This window comes from Nansenia antarctica (assembly GCF_963989245.1).
Source record: "Nansenia antarctica genome assembly, chromosome: 5".
NCBI lineage: Eukaryota > Metazoa > Chordata > Actinopteri > Argentiniformes > Microstomatidae > Nansenia > Nansenia antarctica.
In genome coordinates this window covers 23,557,893-23,580,151 of record NC_137690.1, presented here as the reverse complement: position 1 = coordinate 23,580,151, position 22,259 = coordinate 23,557,893, and the positions used below count along the sequence as shown (strand labels likewise).

Sequence of the window (22,259 nt, the reverse complement as noted above, 5' to 3'; positions counted from 1 at the left end):
GTCCTGTGTAATTCCGAGGTATTTAAAACTGTCAACCATTTCAACTGCTTGGGTGTTGATGATAATGGGGCACTGTGGTGTGGGGGGACCAATGATGATTTGTTTTACTCACATTGAGGTGGAGATGGTTGTCCTCACACCACTTAGTGAAGTGTGTGATGGAGCTGTAGGAGTCCAGGACGGAGTGGTTGTCTGTGAGCAGGGCAAGAATGGCTGTGTCATCTGAGTACTTAAGGTAGGTAGTGAAGGGTGACGGACTGGTGTAGTCATTGGTGTAGAGTGTGTAGAGGAATGGGCTCAACACACAACCCTGCGGTGCTCCGGTGTTGATGGTGAGTGCAGGTGATGTGGTTTTGCCTACCCGTACAGTTTGCAGTCTGTTGGAAGTTGTGCAGGAGATAGATCAGACGGGTGGGAATGTTGAGGTGGTGTAGCTTCTGGATCATCAGGTGCCTTTGGATGGTGTTGAACGCAGAGCTAAAGTCCACACAAAGGATCCTGGCAAAGGTGCCTGGGGAATCCCGGTGCTGGAGGAGGAGGTGCAGCAGGCAGACCACAGTGTCCTCTGTGCCCCTCCTATAGTCATAGTCATAGTCAATTTATTTAAACATGCACCAAACTACACCGGTTTAGGGCGCCCTGGGCGCGGACTCTAAAAACAGAGAGAAAACATGATGGAATATGGTAACACAGACAGGTAAGGACAACAAAATAAACAAACAAAAGCTCCTAACTTTGTAGGCAAATTGAAGGGGGTCCAGTTGAGGGGTGACAACAGAAGGATGAGGGATGGCGAGCAACAGTTTTTCCAGGCACTTCATAATTATGGAGGTGAGAGCAACGGGACGGTAATGGTTGGATTCTTTAGGCCTGGGTTTTTTGGGTACTGGGATGATGGTGGCAGTTTTCCAGAGGGTGGGTATTGTGGCCGTGTGGTAGGATTCACAGAAGAGTGAGTGGAGAATGGGTGCGAGTTCCAGGGCACAGGACTTCAGCACCTTAGCTGGGATGCCGTCAGGCCCTGGGGCTTTGCCTAACTTACACAGAACCAGTGAGAACCAGTAAACAATGTGTGCCGCTAAACCAAAGTAGTGTTTCCCTTGTTAAACAATTAGTGATTCTAGTTCAGATTGTGTGTCAGCTGTCAGACACCACTAACCTGGATTGCCTCATAATTTCACAGCTTGTATGTACATTTAAATGTGTCATATCAATTGCTCTGAATATAGCCATTGATGAGCAAAGACATGATTGTTCTCACCACACGTCACAAACCCATCTCTCTTTAGTCATTTTTGTGTCCTCCATTCTTGAGCGTGTGGGTCAGACATGGTAGTCCTTTTGTTCCTACCGAAAACAGGATGCCCGAGCAGGCCTTACAGTAGCTTCCTGCCCTACTGTGCCTCAGGACAAAGGGGAAGAGTGGAAGAAGCTGTTACTCCTCCTACATAGAGGGTGGATGTGGCTGTCTGGCACCACAGGTCAATAGGCTTGGTCTTTTATTCCAGGACGACTTACTTACATGAGAGTGCAGAAAGAACTAGTACTGCTGAGAGGCCTTTCACTCCTGTCTCTCCTACAGATATCCAGCTCCCCATTTGAGTGAGCTCACCATCTCAGAACTGGAAAACAACACTTGAGTGAGTGAAGCACTTCATTAAATAATGTTGTGACCCCGAGACACAGGGCAAAAGCTAAACCTGAGTAACCACTTTCCTCTGGTTATGCAATTTTTGTCGCGCCTACTCAGGAATGATCTGTGCGTGATACGAGTTAAGACTCGTCTCGCCTCCAGGGCTAATCAGTTAAGGAACCAACTACATTAGAAAACTAAACTCTCATAAACTCTTTACTTATGTAACTGAATATATTATTGAGTTGTCTTTTATATGACAGGTGGAAGAATTTTGTAATCGCTGCGATGTAGGGGTCCACCACTGCACTGCATGCCAGTGGGAAGGGCAGTTATATGACTGCAGTGGGGAGTGTTTGCACTCACTGCTCCCTGCTGAACTTGATAACGATGACAAGACATAGCTTTTTGTAGAGCTAGCCAACATAAACCCTGTAACATCATCCAGGCGGCAATGGCGCAGTACCAGCAAATGATTTCACCATACACCAACATGGTAGTGGAATGAAGTAATAGCAACTTTGGGCCAGAAGAGTGTGTGTCTGCGTGCATTTGAGATAAAATGTGGGTTGCACAAACAGGAGAAGGACATTTTTATCTCACATACTTGACAGCTCTCTTCTGTCATGTGTAAATTCACCCTGAACTTGACTTGATGCAACACACTTTGTTTACTTAGAAAATACCCTTATCTGGAGTATTTATGCAACTGATGTAACACATTTGTTCAGCAAGGCATTTACACAAGTTTCGTTTATGAACTGGAACTGTCAGTACTCATAATTATGCACTTTTCGGGGGGGGGGCATTTTTTGTGTGTAAGTTTGTGTAGGGGTAGGCTTTATGTACACTCCCCACTAATTGGGAGAAAGCTGATGTCATATGTTTCTTGTCCTGGCCATGAGTCTCTCACCAGCTGACACCTGAGGAGAGTTCCTCCCACCCCACTGCTTCAGTGGCGTCAGCGAGAAAATGCCAACATTATGCAACTGCTAGCCCCAAGAAGAGGCTTTTCGTCCTTTGTGCTGGTGTGTGCAGAAGGCTCTGAATCCATGAATTACCTGCCTAGTTTCTCCCCCTCTGCAGCCTCTTTGTGTGAAGTCTTCCTCAGGGTATGCCATTACACCTTGCAAACACCTAGTGATTTAGAGGTGAAGATTAGCAGAGAGCATAGTCTTGGTTCAGTTTGGTCCCAGACCCATCTGTGTGTAGCAGTTCTATTAATGTCCAGTCACATGGACATCAGTTCCTCCTGCTGCTCCCAAAGCTAACCTCACTGATGGTGCTACCTGCCGCTAATCCATGTCACATTTAACTACCTGAGTTTAGCACCATGAACATAATGCTAACCGTAGTCAGTTGACTAGTTGCTGTTGACTGGGTTTTACAGAGCTCTTCCTGTTGACGAAGGGGAGATTGTGTTATCTGTGTTCCAGAACTCCTGCCTTTATCTCTCAGCAAATCCTCTCAGATTAGGGGGAATGACTTAGTAAGGAAAATATATCCCTTTCAGGTGTGTGTGTGTGTGTGTGTGTGTGTGTGTGTGTGTGTGTGTGTGTGTGTGTGTGTGTGTGTGTGTGTGTGTGTGTGTGTGTGTGTGTGTGTGTGTGTGTGTGTGTGTGTGTGTGTGTGTGTGAGTGTGACAGAAATTATGATAAATAGCAAATGTGTTTGCCATGACATTCAATGTCAGGTAAAATATAATCTCCTCCATCTATATTTATCTTCAATGAAAATATACTCAATTGTAGATACAGTACATTTGATTTGAATGTTTTGTATAGCAAATTCTGAAATCAGCATTCTTTAGATTTCAATAAGGGACATCATGCTATTTACTGTATACATATCCTCAAACTCTCTAATCTCTTTATCAAAATATTCCCACCCTCAACCCCCCATCTGTAGCTTCTACACTGTAACCCATCAGACTCAACGCTGGGCAGATGGGAGTGATTGACAAGCAGCAGTGGCCATTCTTAAAGGAGATGGGGTGAACCCTCCCACACAGTCCTGAGGGTAATGAGATTTGGGAGAGCTGTGCCAGTTCTTACCTCTGAAGGCTCACTGCCCTCCCCGCCCCTGCGAGGAACTCGCTGGCTGCGCTGCCTAGGAGTCAGTTGACTCGTGGGGTGTCATGCAGCTCCTAGCCCCTGCTAAGGAGATCAAGACGTCCATTTGGAAGTTTTGGCCAAAATCCCGCTGCTTCCATTTTTTCTTTCCTTTCACAATTGTAGCTTTGCTAGTCCCAGAAAGGGAGAAAGCCGTTCTATCTTGTCTTGGAGCAGGTTTCTGTTGGGCAGCAGTACAAGATCCTGGATGTGGATTTCTTTTTGCTAAAGTGGGGAACCTCTTGTTTCCTTACTCGTCAAAAGTAGGACAGACTAAGGACTGGGACTGGTTGTCGTATCAGAACAGAATAAGGATGGAAAACCAATTGCACGGGAAAGAATTCAGGAAAGAGGGAGGGTCCAGCTAATAAATCCCTCTGGATTCATTACGCCTCTGTCTGTCTTGTCTGTCTGTCTTTCTGTTAGAGAGAGCGAGCGAGAGAGAGAGAGAGAGAGAGAGAGAGAGAGAGAGAGAGAGAGAGAGAGAGAGAGAGAGAGAGAGAGAGAGAGAGAGAGAGAGAGAGAGAGAGAGAGAGAGAGAGAGAGAGAGAGAGAGAGAGAGAGAGAGAGAGAGAGAGAGAGAGAGAGAGAGAGAGAGAGAGAGAGAGAGAGAGAGAGAGAGAGAGAGAGAGAGAGAGAGAGAGAGAGAGAGAGAGAGAGAGAGAGAGAGAGAGAGAGAGAGAGAGAGAGGAGGGGGGGGGGGGGGGGGTTGAGAGAGAGAAAAACAGCCTCTGCCTCAGGCTGCGGGCGGAGACTGCGCTGCCGCAAGTCCCCTCAGGCAGGAGCACACTGACTTGGCTGTTCTTCATGGCTCCACTCAAACAGAGAGAAGAAGAATTATAGATAAGGAGGGTGTAGAAGGAGTGACACTGCAGAACAGTAGGTGCTTCACCACACAGATGAGACCAGACATAACTGTCAGTCTGTCACCCAAGGTGTGGGTCAGGACCTGAAGTGGTCCTGCTTTGCACTTACTCCATTTCTTGGATCTAAAGAAAAGGACTGCAGAGGACAGGAGAGCGGTTAGAGTTTGCAACAGGATGCATCTGGTGGTGGAGACCTCACAGGAGGCTGTGCTGAAGATGCTGCCCTATTTTGTGGAGAATGCTGTGCTGACCCAGAACGACATATGCCGCATGTGAGTAGCGGAGTGGGTGGGGCGCCCTGAACCTGCCACTCATAGATGGAGTGTAAATTCAGTACGGTCTGCCTCCCTGCAAACTTGAACTTTGTTTGTGTGGCATAGAGACAGGAGAGACCTGGACGCTGCTTTGTTCTGTGGAATGTGTACTAATGCTTTGGGTCCTAGTTTGAATGGCATGTTTTAAGAATGCATTTGGGTAATTTGCTATACAAGCGCATGTATTAATTTTGGCCATCTGAGACAGTTGTGAAATGTTGGCTTGACACTATCAACTGAACAAAAATAATACAAGGCTGTATGGATGGAATCAAGTACATCTCTATTAAAAGCATGATATCAAGTCGAGTTGTGTACTTGTACAATAGTATGAATCTTGCCCATTCACAATCAATGTGAAGAGACTGTGTCGTCTCTCTCAGAGGAATAGGTACAGTACATCGTAATCATGAGGGATCATTGAGGCTATCTGGCCAGCCTCTCAGTCTGTGTCTTTGTTTGCCTTGAATGATACCTTATTTTTAGCCCCTGTGTTTGTGGAGAGGCTGATAGCAGGGTGCCGGATGGCGAGAGACACCAGAGCAGAGAGTAGTTAATTAGACTGTCTGAGTGTGGCGTGGCCCATAGTGGTTGACAGCTTTTTATTTACACCGGTGGAGGTACAAAGTGTCCTCCTATTTCACCTCCTATTTCACACGAAGTATGTGTTAATTTGATATGAAACTAGTCTATAATTAGTTTCTAATAAGACCTACACTTCATGTACACATATTACATATCATATTTATGTAAAATACTCAAAGGGGCTTTGCACACTACAGGACCAACCCAAACCATACTGTGCTGGCTCTGATATTTTCTTTCACATTTCTCATGCATAACCAAGCCGGTACACCACAGCTTGGTTTAGCTCTGTAGTGTGATTAGGGTATATTTATGTCCAAGTCTCACAGGTATCCCCATGGCACTCAAAGTTGTAGATGATGTAGGTTGAGGTGCTAGGAGGATCTTTCACAGTAACTGCACTCAGAGTGACGTGGTGGTAGGAGGAGGTGCTCAGTCTCCTCCCGATAGCTGCTGTAGCTCTCCCTCATATTAATCATCCCCTGTCAGCAGTGCCTCTCCACAGGCTCATAAATCTCAAAACAGGGAGCAAAAGTGAAACAAAAGCTCTTGTGATTAGTCCTCCCCCATGGCTCTGTCACTGTGGAACTTTGTCTCTTTGGTGGCGGGGGCGGGGGGAGGGATTTTACTGTGAGCCTCACAAAGCGAGCCTGTTGGTTCCTTGTTATCATATGCTTGGGCCAGGCCTCCTCTTCTGGACTGGACACAGGAAGTCCAGTCAGTGAGAGACAATGGGGGAGGAGGCCAGTGGGATGGATGAACTGACCCTCACTGGGCAAAAAATGTGACCCCTATATATTCAACCCCCCCCCTCCCTCTTCCTTCAAAGTGCTGTTAAGATGAAAACCGAAGGCCTGGAATCCTGATAGCTCCATCATAGCGTAGCATATGCATAGTCCACATTGTCTTCCTGCTCTGTGTTTGTTTTGTTCCTGTCTCTCGCCACACCTGTACTTTGTGATGACGCCTTGGTTTGCTAGACTGCACACATGGAGGACATTGGTTACAAGTGCCGCCCTGCTGTCATGTAGATTTATGAGAGTGGAGGGAGACTCATCCAGTAAGCACAGTGACAGGGAATAACTGGAGCTAGCATAGCAAAGAGCTTCAATCCCACTTTCACCACCATCTCAGTCCTGTCATCACTCCGATTACTACATAAAGGAAAGAGGTTGAACATAATATAGCTTATAGAACATAAGACAGGTGTGACTTGTAAATGCTACCTCTAGCCCCCAGGAATGTTGTGCATTACAAAATACTGCAGCTAATTATTCAGTCTATTTTGCATTTGGCCAAGCCAGCAGAGCCTTGCCAAGTCAAATCAGAATGCAGCTCATGCAGGGGGAAAAGGCCAGATAAGCATTCTGGACCAAAGCTTGATTCATAGCTGTTGCTGAGCTATAGACTCCCTCTCCAACTTGGCTAACTGCTGGACTTTTGATCCTATTGAGTTTAGTGGCAAAATACTGGCATTGTACTTGCTATTGCCCGAGATGTATCCTAATCTCAGTGTCTGGGACTCCTGACCTGATCCTTATGTTAAAACCGTGCACTTTACTCTTATCTCCAGCCCCTATGTAGCAAACGGCTGTAAAGGGGATGGAGACACACACACAGCAGTGTTTCCCCTAGGTTTGCTGCCTTGGGGGGGTGGCATGGACCGTGGCATGGACCCCCCCCCCCCCCCAGGGGGTAAGACCCTGCCTCATACCAGCGTCATGTCCAGGGGTGTACTTGTACATTAAGCCGCCTCACGCTACGGAAACAGGAGATAGGCTCCTGCCCTATGAGCCATTAGGCTCCAGAACCATCGGTTCTCAAGGCTACTTACTTATGTGGTCTTGACTACCTGTCCACTTTCTCACCTGGTTCTTGCTCTCTCTCCTTCGCTCCCTCCCTATCCTCCTCTCTCCCTTTTGCTGTCAACCAAAAGGTAAACAAAACAGCCAGAGTATTTATAATCTAATAAGAGGCATAAATTGATCCATATCAATTTATAACATAATTATAATTGAATATTGGATTGCTGTGGGCAATACAGTCAGATAATGTCATTTTGACTTTACTCTCACCTGAAAAGAAATCGTATGTCCAACTATAAAAAACAGACATTTCCAATGCTTCAATCCACTGTCCATGTACTGTAAATATGCCATTATGGTATTACCATGAAGCCCAACTCTAGCAGAATAAGAAAGATAGTATATCTACTTTAAGTAAAATAATAAAGTGCCTCCAGTTAGCTCTTTAGCTGGCAAGTGTGCAAGGAGACTAGCTCATAACTAGCTGTAATAATTCCTCTTTCTTGGGGGGGCGGGGGGTTCCGTTGGGAGGGCGGCCCGCCCCCCCAAGGCAATGGTAGGGGAAACACTGCACAGATAGACCCAGTGTTGAACTGAGACCATGTGGCAGATTGATGCATCCAGAGTTTCTAACCCATCTCTCCATCTGTTCTCCAGCCTGAGCGAGAGCTTCTTCATGGTGAAGGGTGCCGCCCTCTTCCTGCAGCAGGGCAGTAGTCCACAGGGCCAGATCGCACATCCCCACCACAAACATGCAGGTGAGTACCATAAAGCACCACCTAAATGGAGTTTGGGCTGGATGGTGAAGTGGATGAATGCTCATGAAATTCCAACTATAACTTCAAGGTCATTACTCTCTCTTCCCTTCAGACAGAGTTGGTGTTGTTTTGTCTGATATTTTTTTTGTTTAGTCTGATAAATTGTTTGTTTGTTGTTTACTCTGGCAAACTCTGTTTCTTTTTTTTCTTTCTGAGTGGGGCAATCCCACTCATATACTTCATTTTATTGATAGATACAGTGGAGATTTAGACAGGAAGGATGGGTGAGAGAGAGCGGAGGGATGACATGCAGGATATGTCCCCTGCCGGAATCGAACCGGGGACCCTGCGGTTACATCGGTCAACGCTTAACCCGCTACGCCACCTAAGCGCCCCGCAAACTCTGTTTCTAACTGCTATTGTAGAGAACACCAGATGATGCTTGAGGTTCTACCTGGGTTAAGGAAGGACAGCCTCTCGTTGATAAGCATGTTCCAGACTTATACATTAGGCAGATTAGTGGTTAAAACCTCTTCTTATCCACCTAATTTTTCTGGTTTTCTGCTCGAAATGACATGCCCACAGTGAATATAGAATATCTCCACAATCACAAGGGCCTAGGGGTGTAAATCACCAGCTTCATCACGATACGATATTATATCGATTTGTTTGTATGACGATACAATGTTTGACGATATCACAATGTCAGTCACGATACGATTTCGATTCGATTCGATTCAAGATCGATATGACGATATGATCGATATCATATGCCAATCTAACACAATTATCAACTCACAAAAACAACTAGAATATTATTTGACCATTTTATTTGTGAGCTCTTCCAGGTATCCAGCATTTAAATCATATTGTATTATACAGTATTCTTCTGTTACAAAAAGAAAAATAGACCCGTTCACTAGTCTCACAAACAAGAGATATTCAGCTTTAAAACATTAATGTCCTATGAAACAAAACTGGAAGAACTTGTCCCCCCTTTTTTAAGGCAGGATTTTTGTAAACGTTCACTTTTTTACTGTCTCATAAACACAGTATTTTTAACAGTTAGAACTGAACCAAGGTCACCATTTAACCTACAGTATATTTGTGCAATAATAATAAATAATAATAAAATAATAATAAATAATAAGTGCAAATGCAGTACAGTGCAGTACATCTTATATACATTCTTCTTAACCAAAATAAGTTAAGTATATCCTCCAGTGTTATATAATAAGTATATCCTCCAGTGTTCTTCTTTGGGAGGTTTTTCTTCAAAAAAACTAACTGATCAACATGTTCAGGAGACAAAACACTACGCTCTGAATGCAGGTCAGGATCATTTTTAATATAGGGCCATCCATCACACTTCCTCTAGGAAGCACTGATCTGATATGATGTGTTGATTGGTGAAAGGTAAGGCTATGCTTGGACAGTCATGTTAGATCACTGATTACGGGAGTAATGATTTACCTGTAGATTTTATCAATAGGAATTTTGTTCAGGTTTATCCAATGAAATTGGACAAGCAAACCGGAGTAAAGTAAGTAAGGTCCAACCTGCAGCCTTTGCCCATTCATAAGACAGATGCTTTGTTACAGACCAGAGCATTGACCAATCACAGTCGGCTAGACTAGAGCATTGACCAATCACAGTCGGCCGTGGGCGGGCTTGGCAGTCGCAGCTAAAACCGCTTCGCTGTTCTCCGCCGCAGTCACAAAATGCAGAACACACAGTGTGCAGCGCTCTTTGACTTTTCAATTTGCCGCTGCTAGTCGCGCGCTGCACGGAAATGGTGACAGTCACGCAGAATGTGCCATTTCAAAATAAAGGTGTATCTTTAAGATGACGATATAGATCGATATTTTTACATTGCATCGATGTAATCAGATCGTTAGTCAATGAATCGATGCATCGATGTGAATCGATGTATCGTTACACCCCTAAGGGCCTTCATAATGATCTTGTTATCAAATGAAAGCTAACACCTGTGGGGTGGCTGTAGAAGTGTCAGAATCAAAATCTATGTTACTGTGTCAGAGTAAATAGAGCTAGAACATTATAAAACATCTCAAATTCAGTCTCCGCCTAAAAAAACAACAGCTTTTACAGTGAATATCACCTTGGAAACCTGATGACCAAGCCCAAATCATCTAGGAATCAGTACTCCAGGGTCTTATTAGTACTTGTGCCAAAGTCGATGCTAGTACCGTAATGTGAGCAAATGCAACTTTGTACCTGTTTTAGTACAGGTATGTTTAGGCGGACACCTATATGTTTAGGCCATTTGGAGATATGTTGGCACCATCTGTGCCATTTGACCTTTCTCATGTATCAGATCTTAAAAAAAAAAAAAAAAGGGATTTTTTTTGGGGGGGGGGTTGGCCGACCAATGGTATGGAAATTCGGCGTTGAAACCGGACATGACACATTCTCCAGTTGGAGAAAACTGGAAGTGACTTCGGCCGTGTTTACCGTCTCGGAAAGAAAATGGTGGCATCGTATAGCATGCAAAGTTGTGTTTTTTTTAAAAATATCGATGAAGAGAATTGATCGAGGTAAGCTCTTTATATCACTTCGGATTCACCTTGTTACACCTTATAGTCAGATGGTTCCTTACCCTTAAAGTAGTCCATGGGCCCCTCATCACTCCCATTGTTTTAGCCGTGGCTCAAATTTTCTGAAGTTACTTGTGGCTATTTAAACAACTCTAATCCATGGATTATTGAAGAAGAAAAGAAAAGGTGAACCATCCCTTTAAGTACACTGTGGCTGGATTGTGTGCAGTAGTATCAAGACAGGACACAGAGGGTTCTATCGGCCTATAGCCCAGTTCCTTCATTTACGTGTTCTCAGGTCATAACTACCTCAGGAGGGACGTGTTCTCAGGTGTGTGTGTGTGTGTGTGTGTGTGTGTGTGTGTGTGTGTGTGTGTGTGTAGGCCTATAGCCCAGTTCCTTCATTTGTGTCAGGTTAGTGGCTCATTCTTAGTTTCATTGTTTATGACTTCAGTTGGAATTTTGAATTGTTTGCGTCAGCATGTAAATATACTCTGGAGCTTAAGGATATTCAGGGTTAGTGGCTAGCCCACATTAAGTGTTTGTGTTAGTAGGGAGTTAGTCATGCGCTTCTTATGGAATTAGAGCTGCCTCTAGAAAATGAATAGGCCAGGTCTTTTGAGGTTGTTTGCTCTGGTACAGAATGTTTTCAAAGCCAGGATTGCCCTGATGGCCTAACTGTGAACAGCACCACTGCCAGTAGACATTGGGAGTTGCTGTAGTTTCAGAGAATAGTTAGTGGTACCCTCAGATTGTCAGGTGACATTCTGCTGCTTGAGCTTCAGCCTTATGGTTCCTTCTGTCATACGTGTTGATTAAATCAAGTGTTGTGATTGGCTGAGAAGCATTCCAGCCGTTCTGATGTCCACAATATCAGCAAAGCTACTTTCACTTGCAAAATGTATACATATGCCATAAACACTCTTCAGGATATTGGAGAGTTTTTCAAATGTTTTTTTAAACAATTAAAAGGTTACTAGACTAATGGAAGGATTCTGAGAATAATTAATCTTGCATGGTTGTTTTTGTTAATCCTTATTCCGCTACACTTCTCAAAAGCCGAACTGGCTAGGTAGCTTTTATAAACCAGCCAGGTAGAGAATTGTTTACTGGGTTGCCATGCCATATAAGACCATGCATTCGATACATTAATACAGCACCAAAGGCGTGTCAGCCTCACAAAATTAGAGAAAATCTTGTGTAATTGGGTTTTTCCAAAACAATACAGATTTTTACGAATGAATAAGCTTGTTTATTGGCAGTCGCTCTTACTGGAGTGGCTACTGAAGTGGCTGAATTTAGCAAAGTAACATTAACTCTTTGGACTGCAATCAACTGGAATAATTGGCACAGTTGGTAACTAAAAGGATGTTGACTGAACAATACATATGTGGGATAAGGAGTCACACAGTAATATATTATTTAACAATCATTTATTTCACCAGTTAACATGGCTAGCTTGTATCCAGGAATGTATCACTTTGATAAAGGTTGTCTGGGGAAGGGGGGGTTCTGGAACAAACCATTACTGGAAATGACAGTGGTTGGGAAACAGAACGTGCAGAGGGTATTCTAATGGTATGTTTTCAGAATGCTTTTCACAGGGCATCTTTGTTTGTTCTTGCAATGAGTATGACCAAAATAATTCAGGGGATAATCAAACTGTGTCACAACAAGTTAGATTGAACAGCAAATAACTGATATCAATATGCAGTCCACTGAACATGTGCAATTCTCATTTGGCATAGTAACTGCATATAAAAAATAAATAAATGTTGCTCAATTGAGATTGCGGTGATGTCATTAGAGATATGGATTCTTGCCTAATCATCATAAAGAGCATCTTTTTTCCATTCATTTCTTATGAAAACTGAATTATGTTCATACTCGAAAAAACACACTTGTGTGTTATTGCTTAATTATACAACAGTTAGTTCCGACCAAGTCATTTGATTGGACAAGAGGAATTCCATGAGTTACGATATACAGTATAACAGCACTGGGACTTTTAACTATATGTATCACTCCGCCGCACAGATGTTCTACTAAATGACCGTTAATTAGACTACATGTTTGTGTTCAGGTTACTAGGCAACAGTCCATTTGAAGTTCAGTTGCGGGACAATTTTTTGTTTATTTTTATGATTAAATAAACAAACAAATCATAATCTGTTGTCGCTTATTACTGTTAACTAATACATCGCGCTGTAGAACTGTTGTATAAAAGCAATATCACACTTGAGGTCGTGCCGTTATACTGAATATCAGCACGGCTGTCTCTCGTGTGATATTGCTTAATTAAAGAGATGCTACAGGATTTCTATATAATTTCACTAGTTAGAAATTAGCCCTCACAAACCAAAAACTGGTCCCTGAAATAGCCAGATGTAAAAAATATATATATGATTGGTCAGAGAGGGCCACACCTCCCCACTACCACCAACACACGTTTATTTTGTTCACCTTCAACAGACTACAAACCTGCTGTAAAACAGTTTTAACTGAGTCAGGACAGTCTAAATGTAACACATTTTAACATCTGTAATGTTACTTTTAATCTTTTCCTGTATAAAAAGAAAGAAAGAAAGTCTAATGGCTTGAGGTTAGAAGCTATTCCAAAGCCTGTTGGACACTTCAGTATCATCTGCCTGATGGTAGCAGAGAGAACAGGGTGTGCCTCGGATGGCAGTTGTTCTTGATTATCTTTCTGGCCTTCCTCATACATCTCGCAGAATACATGGCTTGCATGGCAGGGAGCTCACACCCTGTGATGATAAGGGGTGACGGAAGGTCACTGGTTCGATCCCCGCCTCAGGAGGGAGCTGCATATGAGCTGGTGATTGGAGGGTTGCTGGCATCATATCTAAATTGCTCTGCACTGTCATTGTGCCCTCGAGCAAGGCACTTAATCCTTAATTCTCCTGGGGCGCTGACTATGGCTGACACTGTGCCTAGACCAAAAAAACATTTTGTCGTACTGTGCAATGACAAAAAGATTTAATCTAATTTAATCTAAAATCTGGGCCCTTTTCACCACCCTCTGTAAAGCCTTATGGTCATGAGCAGTACCAGAGAGAATCAGGGTGGACATGCCGAACCATACAGTCAACACTGATGTAAAGGCAGGTTTCTGAGGAACTTTAGAATTTTAGCATAATGTCAAGAACAAAGAGAAAGATGCATGCGTGTCAACTCAAACTACCCAAACCAAACCAGATGTGTAGAGAAGCAGTGGTCCCTCTGTAGATTTATGACTTTGACAGCGAGTGTCTGAGCTCTTATAGCCCCTGGCTGTTATGATCCAGATGCAGAGTAACCTACGAATTAATGTAAATGAACAGCTTTACGAACACAAACCTGTTTTTGCTAGGCGTCAACCGATGGATGAGCCATGGTGCTAAGGAGGAACATGCCCAAAGCGAGTGTGGCAATTTTTGAATCACACTGGAAGCTGTAATTAAAGCCGCCCAGGAGGTTATATTTTATTTTCCAGTCCAAACACATTGACATATACTTGGCTGCCTCTCTTTACTTCTCATTGCAGTGGTTGGAGTCATTCATCCCCTACTTACCCCCCACTTCAGTTATGTCAAGCCTGGCGTGATGAACACAAAAGATACCAACATTACAAATAAGATATGTTTTGGTTTGGCTTCATGATTACCTGGAGCTCAGTTGTGGTTGATGAATGTGTAGATAACAAGCAGGAAACAGTTCTTGGCTCAATGCAAAACATAGTTGATCCAACATTTTGCTCAGAGGCATGATGTATTGTTTACTGGAAATGTGTCAAAACAGGAAATGCATATCTGGTTTAAAAACGGAGGTCTCCACGACCCTTAAGAAATCAGGACTACAGCCAGTGATCTCTGGTCCACTACCCCTGCTTCACATTGGTTTGGGAGTGACCAGCATTTTTTAAGCGTGACAGTGTGCACGGAGAAGGTGTTGAAGTGGTGAGGGGATGCTATTCCTAACCCTGTTAAGGTAACCCCGATCCATATCCCTCATAGACTGCCAATAAAACCTGGTTCAGTACAGGGTAGCAAATTGGCCTACGCCTCAGGGGAGTTACCCACCCAAGAAATACCAGATGATTTTAAAATGAGAAATGGGCTTGGACAACTACATTTAAATGCCAGAAGCCTAATAAATAACATGGACTGAATCAACACATGGGCTCAGCAGGCAAACCCAGACATTTGTATGACCTCTGAAACATGGCTAAATTTGTCAGTGCCTGACAATGATGTGTCCTTAAATGGCTATACCATATTTAGGACCGACATAGGGAGGGGAGGTGTTGCTATTTTTGTCCAAAACAGTTTTACTGCATCTGTTCTGCTGCCGTCCACTGTCCCAAATCAATATGAATATTTAGTGCGTGTTTTGGAAATAACGCTAAGCTGTCTGTGATAGGAGTTTATCACCCAACATGTGCTTATCATAGTGCCACCGATAACTTAGCTGCACTCCTATGTACATTCTGAAGTAGTAATAATGGGTGAGTTTAACCTAGACTGAATGTCTCAAACTTGGCTTATGCTACTAATGAGTTCTGTACCTGTGCTAATTAGAATCAGCTGGGTTAGTGCAATGTTGGTGGGTAGTACTTCCACTCTTTGAAAAAGTGTTTCCCAGTTTCTCTGAATGCAAGTAAACAAACCAAGCTTTCCTGCAAGAAACATTTCATGATGGGTAGAGGCAAAGAGCTCTCCCAAGACCTGGCACTCGTTACCGGTTGGTTGTTTCGGCAAGAATAATGACGCACCTTGTTTGTAGGAGAAATGGCTCTACATATGATCCTAAAAATACAGTGAAGTTTGGAGGTGGAAGCATCATGGTATGGGGCTGTTTCTCTTCACATGGTACTGGTGGTATCCAAATTATCGAAGGAAAGATAAATTGAGCCATGTACCGGGAAATTCTTGAGAAGAATCTGTTGCATGGACTATAGGAGAAATGCGGGGTGGAATTAAGGGAACATTTCTTAAGGGAACATTTCTTCTTTGATTGATTGCTGAAATCATGACTTATGTTTGGAATAGTGTGTCCCCCCACCCTCCAAAAAAGAAATGCCAGACAGATGAAGAATTTTTTTCCCTTAAAATTATAATTTTTAAAATGTTATAAAGTAATTTTTCCTTCTCCCCCAAATGATTGCGGGCCTTAAATCAACCCGTCACGGGCCAGAAGTAGTAGACCATCAGAATCTTCTATGTGATGCATTTGATTGACTGATGTCAATGATGAGTGCACATTTTGTTACACAGCATATCCTATGTGAGTTTTGACTATGTTTTGACTTCCATGATATCAGCCACTGAGCTGGAAATGTATATACTAACTGGTATATGTAGGCTATACATTTATGGTTAGGGTTTTCACAAATTTCCCATAACATATCCAATCCTCTCAAAATCAACACTAGGGAGCACTGTTTCTTTACTAACCGGGCTCCCAAGTAGGCCAACACATTATCCTTACCTGACACTAGCCCTTTGTGCCTTCAAGTACTCAGTGGATTACGTTAAGTTCTCATTTAGATTCTCACTCAACACTGCCCACGGTATTTGTCTTCTTCACTTTAGGTTCATGTCAAGATTTCTTTTCTATGACTAAGATGTAATTATAATCGCATAAAACAATGTTCTCTGATGACACTATCCAACCAGGTGTTCCTATGCATCTTTGTTTATTTTATGTTCTGTTCTTCTCTCATAATAGGTGACTTACCTCAGCACCTGCAGGTGATGATAAACATTCTTCGCTCAGAGGACAGAATCAAACTGGTAGGAGACAATACACACACACACGCATGCAAGCACACACACACATACCTCACTGCCCTGACCAGTGACTAACCACCTGGCACCATGTCATAGGCAACCTGCCTGAATGCTTTTTATTGTGTACTTAAGACTCTCGTTTTCTCACTGTAATTATTAGCTCATGAGAACATGTTTGAACGCACACAAGAGAGCATTACCAAGTGTTTCCATGGTGTTTGTGAAAAGTTGTACTTTATATTACCTACCACTATGTTCTCACACTCCAGTGGAATGATACCTCCCATGGATGTTTTGACTGGGAGAAATGGCATGAGAAGATAGGAATTGCAGTGTGTATGTTTGGACACTGTGCAATCACCTTTTTGTGGTGTTCTTCTGACGTCATTTTGTGTGTGCTGGTGTACGTGTTTGCATTGCATGTGCCTGCAGGTGTGCTTTGGTAAAAGTTTATGATTCTGGGTTGTCCTTAACACAGGCAGTGCGGTTGGAGAGTGCATGGTCGGACCGAGTGCGGTACATGGTGGTGGTGTACACCAGTGGAAGGCAGGACACAGAGGAGAACATCCTACTGGGGATGGACTTCACCAACAAGGACAGGTATGCACAGGCCAGCTCCTGACTCAGGCCAGCTCCCGTGTCTCTATTCACTTATTAGTGAGTATATCTAATTATTATTAGTAGTATATCCGTTATGCCTGATCCTTTATGCCAAATGGTCCAACACCTTTCACTTACAAATGTGAGACTCCGTTTGGTCCCTATTGGAGTCCTTTTGGAGAAGGACCAGATGCTGTGTGTATCTGCCAGGTAACGGTCCTTCTTGTTTCCTCCACAGTAAGAACTGTTCCATCGGCATGGTGCTGCCTCTGTGGAGTGACACCAAGATCCATCTGGATGGAGACGGGTGAGTCCCCTCTGTCAGACCGCCCCCTGCTGGCTATCCAGGAGAGAAGCAGCACTACAACAACACAAGTGCTGTTATAAATTACATCATTTGACAAGTTATGACCAGCCATTTAAGTCAATTCCTTCTGAAAATAGTTTAATTGTACATCTACCTCTAGATGTTTATCATGTCAGTTCTGTATTTCTGGTAGTCATTCATGTTTTGGCGGAGCCATACATGTCTCTGTGGTTAGTGATATGAATGAATCAGAGTAATCACCTGATTTTTATCTCCTTCAGGGGTTTCAGTGTGAACACTGCAGGCCGGAATCATGTATTCAAACCTGTGTCTGTACAAGCAATGTGGTGAGTACACAGAAACCTAGTGGTCAACATAATGCTCAATCAATTGACGCCATTCCACTGGAGCTGACATACTGTTTAAACAATTCATACTTGCAATACTGATTTCCCCTGCCATCTACTGGTGTGGAGATGCAGGTGCACATTCAGTTACATGGTATTTGTCAACTTCGGCAACAAGATTGCTAATTGACTTACTACCCTCAAGAGCCCAATAGTACACAGTTGTTGTACTACAGACACAAAATTCAGCGTTTTGAAAGAAAAACGGTGTGTTTGAATGATAGATTGATGATAAGTTCATTCTAGTTCACACTGACCAATGCCTCTCCCTAACTCCTGTTCTAGGTCAGCTTTGCAGATCCTGCATAAGGTGTCTGAGGTGTCTCGCAGGCACAACTACTTCCCCGGGGGCATAGCTCTCACCTGGATGGGCTACTATGAGAGCTGCATCGCCTCGGAGCAGAGCTCCATCAATGAGTGGAACGCCATGCGGGACCTGGAGACCACCAGGCCTGACTCCCCTACCATGTTTGTTGACAAGTGAGTCGTCAGAAAAACATATTTCGAGGGCCCACACGATATGTTATGACAACACAGTAATACATTTAATCAGAAATCAGTCTGATGTCTGGAGACTTACTGTATTATATTGACCCAAAGGACAGGATGATGATCAAGTCTTTGTCTTTGGCAGGCCCACAGAGAGAGAGCGGACAGAGTGCCTTATCAAAGCCAAACTCAGAAACATCATGATGTTCCAGGATCTGGAGAATGTTACCTCCAAAGAGGTGAGCATAGCAGAAAGAGAAACTAAATACATAATCAGAATCTAAAATCCTTGAGATATAACGACTGAGTTCTCCCCTCAGATCCGTAGCGAGCTGGAGCAACATATGAACCGCAATCTGAACGAGTACAAAGAGTTCATCGACAACGAGATGCTGCTGATCATGGGTCAGATGGACAAGGCCAGCCTTATATTTGACCACCTCTACCTGGTTAGTTACTTTAAACTAGAGCCGCTAGGTGCGGTTTATGGTATTGTTTGCTCTAATGGAGGGCTTGCTGTTTTGTTGACACTGCTAGCAAAAATAAGTGTCAGAGAAGATGAATATTTGGACAGCCGTACAGTATGTGGAGGAATTGTTTTAGTTTTTCTATAGAGTCAGTTTGACATTACTCCATTTTTGTTGCAGGGATCTGAATGGAACGCCTCCAATCTGGAAGAGCTTCAGGACACAGGGTAAGCCTTTTTGATTTCTTAAGTTTCCTTCCTTTAGGCATTCAAGTCCCTAGCACTGTCAAACTCTGGAACTGAGGAACAAAAGTTGTCATGAGAAACTAAATGAGGCAAATTAATTTATGAAACAGCCATCTTCTCTAATTAATATGAGTCAGAGTGCTACTGGTGGGATATTGGAGGAGGGCCAGACACTAACAACTCTGCTCTGTTCACCAGAGTGGGCTACATCCTTAACGTCACCAGGGAGATTGACAACTTCTTCCCAGGCACGTTCTCCTATCACAACATACGGGTCTACGATGAAGAGGCTACCGACCTGCTGGCCCATTGGAACGAGACCTACAACTTCATCATGAAGGCAAAGTAAGTCCTATTGGCCTTGAAACAGGAAAGAGATGCGGAAGCAGAGACGGACAGAGTGATGACAAGCAGTTGACACTTTGGTAGTAAATAAAAGGAAAAGTAACCTCCCCCTGTCACTGAGGGTAAATGTACACTCCCAGAACTCACAAAAAAATGACAAGGGTGTTATTACTGGTGACTAGGGGTACATTTTAGAAGCTGAAGTTGGTTACCACTAGCAACTAGAGACCGTCATTATGTCTTCACCTCAGAGAGAACGGTGGTCTGTATGAGAGTTGGGTTGTCCCTCACTGCTATGCATTCCTGTATCAACGCAAACAGGAAGAACCACTCCAAGTGTCTGGTCCATTGTAAGATGGGGGTGAGCCGCTCGGCCTCCACGGTCATCGCCTACGCCATGAAGGAGTACGGCTGGTCGCTGGAGAAGGCCTTCAACTTCGTCAAACAGAAGAGGGGCATCACACGGCCCAACGCAGGGTTCATGAGGCAACTGGCAGAGTACGAGGGCATCCTTGACGCCAGGTATGTTACCGTTTGCTTTGTGTCCGTCGTTTTGTGTAGAACGTACACATTCAACTCCATTCTAAGTTCTATTGTATGTGTGTATTATCTAAGTATGTCTCCAATGTTTCGCTTAACCTAATATTTTTGACATTTCCAGTAAGCAGCGTCATAATAAGCTGTGGCGTCCCGACCCGTACTGTGAGCTCTCTGAAGGACAGCAGGCGTCTGGCGAGTGCTGTGAGGGGGAGGAGGCGGGTCACCTGACCCCTGAGCCGGGGGTTTCCCCCTGCTGTGAGGGGGCGCTGGAGCACAAGGGTGCGGCACGCCTCTCCCCCTGCAGGAGCCTGGAGGTAGACCCTGCCTACAACAATTACTACTTCCGCCGGCTGTCTGACTCTGCCCTCGACAGCGACCCATCTACACCAGTGCGTGCCCCTCCCCTCCTGAACATGGAGCGGGTCTTCATAGAGATAGAGGACGTGGAGCGGGACGCCCTGCTGGACGATGAGGCCTTCGAGGGGCGTGAGGGCCTGCCACTGCCCCACTTTGTGTCTCCGGGGGAGGGCACCGCTGCCCAGACCTGCTCACGGGGACCAGAGCCCCTGGAGGAGCTGCGTCTGAGGCTGGAGTTCAGCACTGTGGAGGAGGAGGATGAGGAGGAGGCGCAGAAAGAGGAGGCAGAGATGGAGGCACTGATGCACACTGAAGGAGGAAGAGGAGGTGATGGTGAAGCAGAAGAGGAGATGGTTCAGGATGTGGAAGAGGACGGGGAGAAGGAGGGCAATGGGCTGGACCTGGCCACCCTGAACCGCCTCAGCAATGAGAACTCCAACAATAACAACCACAGGAATACCCTGCACAACGGCAATGTAAGTACACCGTTTTCACATGATGGTTCTTTCTGTAATTTGGCTGCCAATAGAACCTACACATTGAGTTGTAATGAGATTGAGATGGAAAAAGGATAACTGAAGTACTGAAGTAGAGACCTTGTAGTCAGTTAAAGTTCATGAAACTTAGGTGGACCCATGTGAGTATCACATTGTCCTCTGCCCCTGACGTCTTGTTTTCCCCTCTTCTTAGGATACTACTCCTTCAAAGCCTCTACACCCAGTCAAGCCTTCTGCTCTCTCTCATTTTGATGGCAAGCCTAGCCGGAGAGTGGGTTCAATGGTCCTGGACACTGAGCTCTGCCTTAGCCCCACGCCCCTCTCCAGTGTGCCCAGTGTCCCAGTGGAGGTCCCCAGTGCCATGCTCCCTCTCTCCTCCACCTCTTCTGACACCCCCTGTTCCCCCACGCTGCTGCGCCCCTGTGGCCCCCTGTGTGACTGTGCCAACTGTGCTGCCCTGCCCTCTACAGCTCTACCTGAAGCCCTTCATCGCCTGCACATCGAGGGGCAGCCACAAGACTCACCCTGCCCTGTTGAGTCTGAGGACAGGGGTGATATACTGGAGGTTGGGGCTGAGACTGAGGAGGTGAAGTGTTTAGAGGCCTCTGAGCCGGACCCTGCTCCTGAGCTGCTAACGGTGGGTCTAGAGGAGGAGAGACCAGCAGTGGCCTGCTACCTGGCCCAGCAGAAGCAGGAGGCCCTGGTGCAGCTGCAGAGGTCTGGGCTGGTCCGCCGCAGGGCAGAGAGGCTGGAGCGGCTGTCAGGCCTTTCCCAGGAGGGGCTCCATCCCCTGGAGCCCCTGGATCCCCCCCTAGTGGCCAGGGAGGGCCCCAGTCCTGGAAAGGAGACTGTGGAGTTTTCAGCCCTCCCAGGAGACCTCCCCAAGTCCTCCACTCCATGCCCAGTCCGCCTGGAGCCTCTGGTGGTGCCACTGACTAACGAGGCCCTGCTGGGTGCCATAGGGTCTGGAGGGCTGACGCCTATCTCCTCCCCTCACGGCTCGACATTGACACGCAGCTCCAGCAGTGACAGCCTGCGCAGTGTGAGGGGGAAACCCGGCCTGGTGCGCCAGAGGGCCCAGGAGATCGAGACGCGCATGAGGCTGGCCGGCCTCACTGTTCCCTCGCGTCTCAAGCGCTCCAACTCACTGGCCAAGCTGGGCAGCCTCAACTTCTCGTCTGAGGACCTTTGCTCTGTGTGCTCCTCAGACGCAGGCACCCTCCTGCTCCTCTCCCTCTCACCAGAGCCAGACCCAGGCCTAGAGTGGGAGCGCCCCACCACCTCTGCCAGTGCCCAGGCCAGAGCCCACAGTGACCAGCCCACCTCAGAGACAGCTCTGCCAGGGCCCAGGAGCTGACAGGAAGAATGGAGGTGCACTCCTCCACCCATCCCTCCATCTCTCACTCGGAAATGGAGAGGGTCAGACAGATTGTGGAGAGGGGAGAGTCTTAAAAAACAAATATGTATATAGAGTTATACATATATAAATAGACATTTGTATAATATGAATATATATTAATATAAATCCATGTCATATTTAAGGAAAAATCCAAATATTACCTACAGATGGTATCTTGGTTAAAGGC

The 22,259-nt window shown here is 45.1% G+C and overlaps 1 protein-coding gene across 1 annotated transcript in view; it reads left to right on the top strand.

Annotated features, from left to right (window-relative positions):
- Window positions 1-22,030, top strand: part of ssh1a (slingshot protein phosphatase 1a) — a gene marked incomplete at its 3' end in the record, with an annotated part of 29,527 nt that extends 7,497 nt beyond the window's left edge. Inside the window, exons 3-15 of the mRNA XM_080532706.1 lie at window positions 7,972-8,072; window positions 16,358-16,422; window positions 16,898-17,019; window positions 17,258-17,326; window positions 17,608-17,673; window positions 18,019-18,213; window positions 18,368-18,461; window positions 18,543-18,671; window positions 18,870-18,916; window positions 19,133-19,279; window positions 19,601-19,801; window positions 19,941-20,652; window positions 20,867-22,030. Coding sequence (XP_080388832.1) covers window positions 7,972-8,072; window positions 16,358-16,422; window positions 16,898-17,019; window positions 17,258-17,326; window positions 17,608-17,673; window positions 18,019-18,213; window positions 18,368-18,461; window positions 18,543-18,671; window positions 18,870-18,916; window positions 19,133-19,279; window positions 19,601-19,801; window positions 19,941-20,652; window positions 20,867-22,030 — 3,112 coding nt within the window. The remainder of the gene's footprint in view (window positions 1-7,971; window positions 8,073-16,357; window positions 16,423-16,897; window positions 17,020-17,257; window positions 17,327-17,607; window positions 17,674-18,018; window positions 18,214-18,367; window positions 18,462-18,542; window positions 18,672-18,869; window positions 18,917-19,132; window positions 19,280-19,600; window positions 19,802-19,940; window positions 20,653-20,866) is intronic.
- Between the last annotated feature and the right edge of the window lie 229 nt (window positions 22,031-22,259).